The following is a 9,846-nucleotide window of genomic DNA, read 5'->3' as shown; positions in this document are numbered from 1 at the left end:
ACAAATCAAGTAACTCTACTCTTCACATATAGATCCAAAAGGGGCAGTACCCAATACAAAAGTTAAAATCAAGCACTCTTCTTGTTGTTCGTAGGATATATCTTATATTACATGGGCCTGCAGCATCTATTTTTCTACAATAAATACATCCATATCCACCAAATGCAAGAGTTATTAAAATACAAAACCTTAATTAAATAAATGTGCAAATGCAACGAGCTTAAAACTCAGTTCATTAAAAGCACTTTTTCCTGCAACAGTGTCTCGAGTTTAAATTTTTCTCTTTTTAATATCACTTGTATAAGAATAATAATATGCAATTAAATTTCATGAGAAAAAAGAATTAACATAAATTAAGGACTCACACTCCATGCTGGTGACTGGATCATGAGTTTGACACTCCAACAGTCAATTTCCATCAAGTTCTGGGTTCTTCTAAAAGGATAATTGAAAAGGATTGAGTTGTAAATGTGGTGGAAATATATTAATCAAATGCATAAGTAATATAAAAAACCAATATATCAATACTTATGTTCGTCAACTCAATATGCGTTTGAAATTATTTCTATAAAAAGCACATTTGTAAGAAGTGCTTTTGTTATAAGCATGTTAAAAATTTTGTTAAACATCCAAGTGCTTTCTAAATAAAAAATACTTACCTAGCCCAAAGCACACTTAAATTTTTTACCAAATGTAGTTAAAAATGTTTTTGATTGTCAAAAAACGCTTATAACCCTACCAAAGAGGCCTATATACGTTCAGAAGTAGGCCAAATTTTGGGTTTGGTTTTTTAATTATTTTTGCCCGCAATTATTGAATTATTTGCCATCTATTTTGGCAAGAAGATGTAGACGTTAATTTATTAATTATATAAAGAGCATAGTATGCTAACTACTGCTTAATTTAATATAATAAACAAATATTTAATTTCAGGGCACCGTAGTACCTATTCTGCTATTCACAGGGTTCAAAAGTGATTGGGGGTTTGGGAAAGCTAAATTACAATTTGTATACCTCCATTAATACATTTAAAAGCTCTAAACCTCAAGAAAAATTTCAGCGCACCCGAAACATACCGGCACACGTGTCATGATACCATAGGAGAAATATTTGTAAACAAAAACTTTCTTCAATTGTATTATTACAACCCGTATTCCAAACCACTGAAACAATTTGACAACCTTGGCCAACTTTTATTGTCGGATGGAGGGTAACGACAAACAGAAATGTGGAGCATTTCTCATTGATCTAATTTTATTTTAAGGGGTAAAGTTGGAATTAAAAAACTTTAGCAGGGTTAGTTAAGTAACTTTCTAGATCAATGAGAGATTCTACTCCTATTACTAAAAATATATATCAATGTGAAAAATTAACTCAAATCATACAAATTAAATACTGTGACATTCAAGATTTTCTCTGCATCGAGAAACAATTACCTCATTATTGACCAAAGTACTATAATTGAACAGTAGTTGGTCAACTCAGTTAACTTAGTAAATTTCTTGGTCAACAAGAGATTTTGCACTTGTCACTGAGAACATTATCTTAATGTGAATGTCGCACTCTCGGATGAGTGCGATTAGACGATGAGTCACACTAACGTGTGTGGCCCTCAAATATACATAAGCTTCCCCAAGTTTGCGGAAAGTAGGAAAAGGATTCAACTTAGGTGAACAACCACTCAAACTCGAGCCAAAACCTTCACTTCATGCATGGATTGACTTGTAGTTGGAGTTCATTTTTTCTTTTATTTGTTTTTTATATTACTTTTCCCTAAAACAAACGAAACTTATCGATAACACCAACAATATGAACCCTTAATTTCCTACAATATATGCAGACTCCCCAATCACCACCATGGACGAACCTTTACTTTCCAGGATTCAGACAGCACTTGGTGTCGGAGGTGACGATCAACAAGTAGAGTCTTCGAGCAGATCAACGGCCAGGACACCCAGAACACCGCGAAGAAGAAGCTACCCCTCAGGTTACCTTGATGTACTCAACTCCGATGTTATTGTCCCCATCATCACAACACCAAACTCTTCCTCCTACGCCAATCTCCTCGCGAACCTGAACAAGAACAAGCGGAGGCAGCTCAAGCACCGCTCCCACTCAGCTCCCTCGGTGTTCACTGACATCAAGGAGCTGATTCAAGACTCCGTCGATGATCCAAGACCTGCCCCTAAATCAACCCCTCTCATCGTTCGCCAGGCTTTCATCGGTGTCATTATCTATGTCATCATCGGCATTGTCATAATCTTGACAACAGGGGGTTTCAAGGGAGAAGTCACTTACAAGCCGGTTGATGCCTTGTACTTCATTGTGGTCACGCTCTGTACGATTGGCTATGGTGACATTGTTCCTGACACGACCGGTACCAAGCTCTTCACCTGTTTCTTCATCTTGGTCGGTTTTGGATTCATCGATATCCTGCTCAACGGTTTGGTGGTGTACATCTGCGACAGGCAAGAATCGGTGTTGTTGAGCACCATCGATGAGACGAAGTTCAACCACATGATTCAGACGTACATGATCGACAAAGAGAAAGGACGAATGAGGATAAGGATCAAGGTAGGGTTGGCACTGGGAGTGGTGATTGGTTGTATAGCTATAGGGACAATTGCAGTACATTTTCTCGAGAAAATAAGTTGGGTTGATAGTTTCTACCTCTCTGTTACTTCAGTCACAACTGTAGGTTATGGCGATTTCGGTTTCCAGACAATTGCAGGTAGGTGTTTTGCAATAATCTGGTTACTGGTTAGCACATTAGCTGTCGCTAGGGCTTTTCTGTACCTGACCGAGCTTAGAATCGACAAGCGGAATCGTCAAATCGCGAAATGGGTTCTTCAGAAGGAGATCACCCTCAGGGATTTGTTGGCAGCAGACCTGGATAATGATGGATGCATCAGGTACCCCCTAATTTTGTTTTACCCTAATTTTTCTGTAATTTGGAATTAAGCCAATTTTGATGAGTTTGCTTCTAGTAAAGTTTCCCCTAAATAGAGAAAGTGGAAACCAACTTTGTTTGGCATCTTAAGGGTTTTTGCCAAGTTCCTAAAAGCTCAAAACTTTTCCCAATATGCATTTATGTTAGCAGACGTGGGTTGCACCAGTTGGTTACGGCAGTGTGCCTGCCCCCTTCCCGTAGTTTAGAGTATCGTCCTGTAAAAAAAATATGTATATACATGTTAAGTTTATACTCTCTATCTTCAATGCTGCAGCAAAGCGGAGTTCGTCATTTACAAGCTTAAGGAGATGGGGAGAGTGGCAGAGAATGATATTCTGCAGATATGCAAGCAATTTGATTCTTTGGAACATAGCAACAATGACAAAATTACTCTTGTTGATCTAATGGGAAGCGACATGTGAGTGATTCCAATAAGGTTTCCCTCAATCGAAAGTCCGAGGCATCACACAGATCTTGCTACAGAAATTAACAGAAGCAAACTGTGAGAATTCCGAATTTTTACGCTACATGTATATAGAACTAGGCATATGAATTTGATGTTTCACTACAGAGCAGAAAACTCAATTCAATTCTTTTGTAAATACTTTTGGTTTCGAATAAAAATGGAAACTTTGACGATCTCATTTCATTGATTCTTTGGTTTCTGGAGTCATTTGACGAATTATATCAGTCCCTATAGTTTTAGTGAAAGGTCATTTGCGTTCTCTGATCTATAAAGCTTATGAGTTCATCAGAGAGCATGCACTGCTCTACACACATTCAGGTACGGACCATATACAGCCTGCTCATCTACAGGGTATGGAACGTGGTGGGAATGCAACTGTGTTTCGGGTTTTTCTTTTCTAATGCAAACCAAACATTTTAAAGCCGAAGCAGGGGCATCAAGGGCAGCTAAAATTCATTTAATCCTCAAATCTTACAGGATGCTGGCTGAAGCAATGAAGTACGCTCTCTACAATCCTATGGCAAAATGCACTGCAGCATGCAAACATAAGTTCATAGCAGAAGGTGGAGCCAACAGATTTATGTAACACTTGGCCTACCCGGCAGTATGGACAAAGAGATTATCATGAGCCAATATCAGTCAAATGTTGTTTAGTTTCTTTCTCCATTACACAATGTAAAATATTGTTTTACAATCTTTTTTTTTAATCCCGCAGTACAACTGTTTGATTAAAAAATGGGTGAAATATAGCCTACATAGGTAAACGTATGACAAAAAGCACGAAGAAAAAAGGAGGGATAATATGACATCTATTGATGACAACACGATAATCATATTATAAAGAACATAATGGACATAACTAGTTACCGTGAATAAGTGGTGTATCTTTTCCAATGTTTTAAAAAACTAGCCTCGGGGCGCGCCTAGGGTGCCTTTGAGGCTGGGCTGTGAGGCTAACTCCTCTGTTTTACTGGAGTGGGCGAAAGGCTTCGCCGGAGACGCCTAGGCGGCGGAGGGACGCCTCAAGGCGTCTCAAGCGCCTTGTCTGCCCTTTTTTTTATTTTTTATTTTTTAAAACCACCCAAACCCAAAATGATGTTGTTTGGGTAAGGGTTTTCAGTTTCAAAATACAGATTTCACAACCTTCGATCATCCTCCCAAGTCCCTGCAGCCTTCTTAACCCCCTTCTCCCGCGCCAGAAATACATAAATGCATCATCCCAGTCGATCGTCCTCTCCCAGTCGCCACGCCGTCATCGCCCTGCCGCCGTCACCCCAGCACCATCAACAAGCCCACAATCAAATCCCCTATTTTAATGGTTAAGGTTTCTGAAATTCTGAAAAAGTTAGGGATTTGATTTTTTGAATTTTTTTTTTTTTTTTTTTTAAACTGGTGTGAAAGCCGGAGTTGGAAAGTAGAAAAACAGAGAGGAGTGGAGGTATAAGGGGAGGAGGCTAAAGGCTTTAGGGGATGGGAGAAGGATACGTAGGGTTGCTGGGCTGTGTTTTATAATGTTAGGTAGAATTGTAGGGCTGGGTAGGCAAAATTGTAGGGCTGGGTTTTACTGACCTGCTTTGTTGCTTGATCCCTTGTTGGATGATCCAACTAATTGGGCTGTATGTGTTGTGTACATAAAAATAATTGAAAAATTAGTCCCATGTTGGTATTGTACTATTGTTGGAAAACTTCAACTGTATCTGTATGTGATAGATACCCCGTTTTTTCACTAATCAGGTTGTTTCTTCATGATTATGTGGTGCATCTCTGGTATACCGTATGTGGCATGCCTCATGTGAATTTTTCAAACAATTTTTGTTGGTTGTCCATCTTCTCAAAGTGTTCTATTAAGCTTTTTATTGGATTGTTTTATCCCATTCAAAAAATTACTTTTGTAATTGTTCTTGATATATTTCATTAATTGTATGCATAAATTGAGTATGGTTAATTGGTCATCATAGTAATTGTTGCATAAATTAATAGATTGTTGGTTCATTAACTGTATGCATCGAATGTTTATTATTTAGGCATTGAAGAATATGACATCTTCTTCTAAGAAAGATTCTTCTTGGTAATGGACAAAAGATTTGGATCTTGTCACCAAGTATTTCTATTGTGTTTTTTGTAACCACAAATGCACGGGTTCAATTTCTAGATTCAAACATCACTTGGGTGGTGTAAGTTCGGGAGGAATGATAAGTTGTAAAAAAGTCCCACCCAATGTGAAGGAAGAATGTTTTGCTAATGTTATGGGAACTAAAAAAAAGAGGAAAGCTAGCCATGAGTTATGTCGTGGTGGTGGAGAAGAAAGTGAAAGTGTCGATATGGGCACAACAAGGACACCATATGTAAGTAGTGGGAGTGGGAGTGTGAGTGCCACGCATTCACAACAAACCGGTTCTTTTCTACCACCTAGGTAAAGGGGACCACTTGATAGATATGTTACATCGGAAGCTCATCAAGCTACATTGAATACACCTTTCAAAAAAGAGGAAAGAAGACAAGCATCCCGAGCACTTGTGTGATGGTTCTACACTAGTGTCATTCCATTCAATGCGGCAAACAATGAACATTATGTTAATGCAATGAAATTGGTATCCAATTTTGGTCCCGACTTTAATGCTCCTATAAGCCATGAATATAGAACTTGGATGCTCAAATAAGAAGTTGAGGATGTATAAACTATGATGAAAGAACATCAAAAGGCTTGGAAGAGATATGGACGCACTATTATGTTGGATGGATGGTCGGATGGTAAAAGTAGGTGTTTAATCAACTTTCTTGTCAATAGCCCGCAAGGTACTTGGTTCTTGAAATTGGTTGATGCATCGGCCTCTATTAAGACTAGAGATTTGTTGTATGGGTATTTGGATGATGTTATTCAAGAAATTGGGGAGGAGAATGTGGTTCAAGTTATATCCGACAATGCTTCGAACTACAAGAATGTTGGGGCAAAACTTATGGAGAGGAAAGAGAAGGTGTGGTGGACTCCATGTGTGGCTCATTGCATTGATTTGATGCTAGAAGATATTTCTAAGATGGGATGGTTTGATGACACACTCAAACGTGGTAGGTGTATTTCAAAGTATCTATGTGGGCATCAATGGATACTAGCTTTGATGAGAAAGTACACCAATAATTTGGAAATTCTTCGTCCGGCGATCACTAGGTTTGCCACTTCTTTCCTTACACTACAAAGCTTACAAAAGCAAAAGGAAAATCTTGTTGCTTTGTTTGCCTCTCAAGAATGGTCGGAAAGTACCTATGCAAAAATCCCGTGAAGCAAAGTTGGCTAAGCATCATGTGTTACATGATCTTGAGTTTTGGGGTTGAGTTTCCTTTTGCATTAAGGGTGTTCTTCCTCTTGTTTGTGTTTTGAGAGAGGTTGATTCGGAGGAGAGACCTCCCATGGGTTTTATATATGAGTTGATGGATGCCGCAAAAGAGAAAATTGCAAGCAATCTTAACAAAGTGGAGAAAAAATATATGCGTATTTGGAGAAAGATAGATCGTAAATGGGACGATCAACTTCATCAACCACTACATGTGGCGGGCTATTACTTAAACTCACAATTTCGATATGAGGAAAATTTCTCAGATACTGATGAAGTGCGAAATGGGTTGTTTGCTTGCATGGATAGGATGCTTGGGAAAGGGAAAGAATGTGAAGAGGCCGATTGTCAATTGGATTTATATAATGATAAACGTGGTCCATTTGTGGATTCTATGGCTATGCAAATTAGGAAAAAGCGAACACCAAGTAAGATTTAATTAATCAATTGTTAATATCTTTTTATCATTAACCCTTAAATTACTTACCTTACTAATATTGTTTTTTTTTAGCGGCTTGGTGGGAGCGCTTTGGGCATAAAATACCCGAGTTAAGGAAGTTTGCTGTCCGAGTTCTAAGCCTTACTTGTAGTGCGTCGGGATGTGAGAGGAATTGGAGCACATTTTCAATGGTAAGTAAATATATTATTAATTTATTAGTATCTTAAGTGTCATTTTTGCTTAAGACGATTAGACTTGAGTAATAATATAATTGATTTATGTGTAGATTCATGCAAAAAGAAGGAATAGGCTTGAACACAAAAGGATTAATGCTTTAGCCTATGTCAAGTATAATTTGGCTTTACAACAGAGAAGTAAGAAAAGAAGGGAGAAGTATGATCCTATTGTTGTGGAAGAAATTGCCTCTGATGATGAATGGATAACGGAGATAGAAGATCCCATTCTTCCCGAATATCCTACATGGCTTGAGGATGAGTTATTGTATAATGTTGAGGCCGTAAGGAATGTGCCACCCCCGGTTTATGAAGGTGGCCCGTACATTTGAGAGCCTAGAGAGTCTTCTCCTCCTCATCTTCGTGAGCCCACTCCTCCTCCTCCTCATGAGCCCACTCCTCCCCCTCGAGAGCCTACTCAACCTCGGGGTCCTATTACATACAAAAGAAAACGGGGTAATGAAGAATCCTCAAGTCGAAGAAATGTGGAGTATGATTATGTTGACTACAAAAATTACAGAACCTACGTGGCGCGCAGGCCGAATAACTAATGAGCTAACTAATGTCCTTCGGTTGAATGCAGGGCGTGCCAACTCGTCGGCCGAGCTAGGCCGAGGAGTAGAATTTGATGTGGTCGCGTTGAGCGCGCTGTTGACTTCTGTATCTTGCGATTGCGACCGAGGAAGGAACGCTCTCGGTCTCTGGATTCTATAGCCTGAAGACAAGGCTACTAATTCTACGGAGTTCACAACTCGTCGAAGCCTGATTCGGCCACTGTGATTATATTCGTAAGGGTATAAGCACGCCGAATTGAGACCAAACTATACGGGCACAGGTATTCGAATGTGATGTATGTCTTGATGGTAAACGTAGTTCGGCCGTCGGAATGCCGAACCCTGAAACTTATTTGTGAGTATCCAATCATAAACTCGCTCGGCCTCCAATGCGCCGAGCAGAGCAATTCGTAACACCCAACTATGCCGAAATGGCTTAGTAAGATGACCTCTACCAACAAAGGTTCGAAAACCTTCCTCGGCCGAGACTTAGATAGATAATCGGTCGACCTCGACGCAGTGCTGTTTATCCAAACTGAAGGTGTGTCTCGGTCGGCTGATTCTGCGGCAGCAGTGCTGTTTATCCAAACTGAAGGTGCTCACCGGTTGCTTCCACAGTGCTGTTTGTCCAAACTGAAGGTGTGTCGGCGGGAAAAGAAAAGGAAAAAATCTCAAAGTGTTTGAGAGAATTTGCGCAGGGCAATTGTATGCTGATGTTGAAGGGGCTTTTCCATTGCGTAATTTCTTGTATTTATAGCACCTCGCTCCTTGAATCCCATTCTGATCTGGATTGGGAGTCCTTATCCCATTTCACCTTTAACTCGAACAACCCTAGTCCTACTGGGATTCTGAATTCTCCTCCTTTTGAGGCTTTATCCCTTGCTGGTCGAGAATCCTGATTGCACCAGGATTTCCTCGACCTTTCCTCACTTATCTGGACTACTTTTAAGATAGGATCTCGACGACCCTGCCAGCTGGTCCGGGTTTCATTATTTGGCCCATTGCATGTCATTACCTTGGGCCGAGCCCGTCTTGCTGCTCGGCCCAATCCCAATATTTTGGGCCCAAACATTGCCCCCTCGCTTCTGAGGTCGCCGACTGTCACTCTTAGTCGGCTCTCGGCCCTGAAGAAGCGAAAACATTTATTGCTTTTCTGGACCTTACTTCATTAATGACCATTATTCCTGCATATTTATGAGACATGATTGCATCTTCCTCGTTGCCCCCAACGCATGGCCACGCGTCAATTCTCCGTCTTTCAAAAGCTTCAATCATGGGCCTCGAAACCGTGCACTAATTGAACCGTCTTATCCTCATTAAATACATTGAACTTGTCGCCGCACGCAATCGTGCGTCCTGGATTTTCGACTCCTCGATTCCATTTTCGCAGGTTCCCGAAATATCCGAAATGATTGCAGACTTTCCCGGTTAACTTTCCCCCCAATTTGGAACCACGCTTTTCAAATTCCAGTGTCTTTCAAAATTCAGGCGTTTGATTTTCTATCTGAAAAGCCTATAAATACCCACATTTCAATCTATTCGCTTCTTACGCCTTCAGATATTCCAAACTCCCTTGCTTGTTCAAACCAAAACTTCTAGTCCTTCTGCAATATTTTCTCCAGTTCTTCTCCCTGCAATATTTCCTTCCAACACACCTCTCTTTTCCACAAATGGCCTCCTTCATTTCGAAGCTTTCCGAGGAGATCAACAAATGCAAGGACTTTATCGACCGGAACACAATCAAAACGGTACGCTTCGAGGATGACATGGCCGCTTCTCATCAAATTCTGGGCCCAATTTTCAAAGATGCAGTGCCGTCGTGCATCACCGACCTTCTCAAGGAGCAGTGCCTCACACCCCTGCTTCAAGGGTTAG

The 9,846-nt window shown here is 40.2% G+C and overlaps 2 protein-coding genes across 2 annotated transcripts; both read left to right on the top strand.

The window, feature by feature from the left end:
* Positions 1 to 1,676: 1,676 nt before the first annotated feature.
* LOC103947436 (two-pore potassium channel 3) lies at positions 1,677 to 3,594 on the top strand. Its single transcript, XM_009358341.3, has 2 exons — positions 1,677 to 2,912; positions 3,225 to 3,594. Exons 1-2 carry the CDS (start codon positions 1,858 to 1,860, stop codon positions 3,370 to 3,372), a joined length of 1,203 nt encoding a protein of 400 aa, XP_009356616.2. The 5' UTR covers positions 1,677 to 1,857; the 3' UTR covers positions 3,373 to 3,594.
* A 2,551-nt stretch (positions 3,595 to 6,145) lies between these two features.
* Positions 6,146 to 7,749, top strand: LOC125474563. Its single transcript, XM_048578487.1, has 4 exons — positions 6,146 to 6,582; positions 7,055 to 7,173; positions 7,257 to 7,375; positions 7,471 to 7,749. The coding sequence occupies exons 1-4, from the start codon at positions 6,146 to 6,148 to the stop codon at positions 7,747 to 7,749; spliced, it is 954 nt and encodes a 317-aa protein (XP_048434444.1).
* Positions 7,750 to 9,846: the final 2,097 nt, after the last annotated feature.

This window comes from the organism of the source record quoted next, unplaced genomic scaffold, assembly GCF_019419815.1.
Source record: "Pyrus x bretschneideri cultivar Hongxiangsu unplaced genomic scaffold, Pyrus_bretschneideri_v1 Contig12, whole genome shotgun sequence".
Classification (NCBI taxonomy): domain Eukaryota; kingdom Viridiplantae; phylum Streptophyta; class Magnoliopsida; order Rosales; family Rosaceae; genus Pyrus; species Pyrus x bretschneideri.
The sequence above is the reverse complement of the archived record's forward strand: the minus strand, read 5'-3'. Positions and strand labels throughout refer to the sequence as shown.

What these genes read in the sequence shown, in the direction of transcription:
- LOC103947436 (XM_009358341.3), top strand. Translation starts at nt 1,858, where the DNA reads ATGGACGAACCTTTACTTTCCAGGATTCAGACAGCACTTGGTGTCGGA. An exon ending in GATAATGATGGATGCATCAG is followed by an intron (nt 2,913 to 3,224) that starts GTACCCCCTAAT and finishes TCAATGCTGCAG; the next exon opens with CAAAGCGGAGTTCGTCATTT.
- LOC125474563 (XM_048578487.1), top strand. Translation starts at nt 6,146, where the DNA reads ATGTTGGATGGATGGTCGGATGGTAAAAGTAGGTGTTTAATCAACTTT. An exon ending in TAGGAAAAAGCGAACACCAA is followed by an intron (nt 7,174 to 7,256) that starts GTAAGATTTAAT and finishes GTTTTTTTTTAG; the next exon opens with CGGCTTGGTGGGAGCGCTTT. An exon ending in ATTGGAGCACATTTTCAATG is followed by an intron (nt 7,376 to 7,470) that starts GTAAGTAAATAT and finishes ATTTATGTGTAG; the next exon opens with ATTCATGCAAAAAGAAGGAA.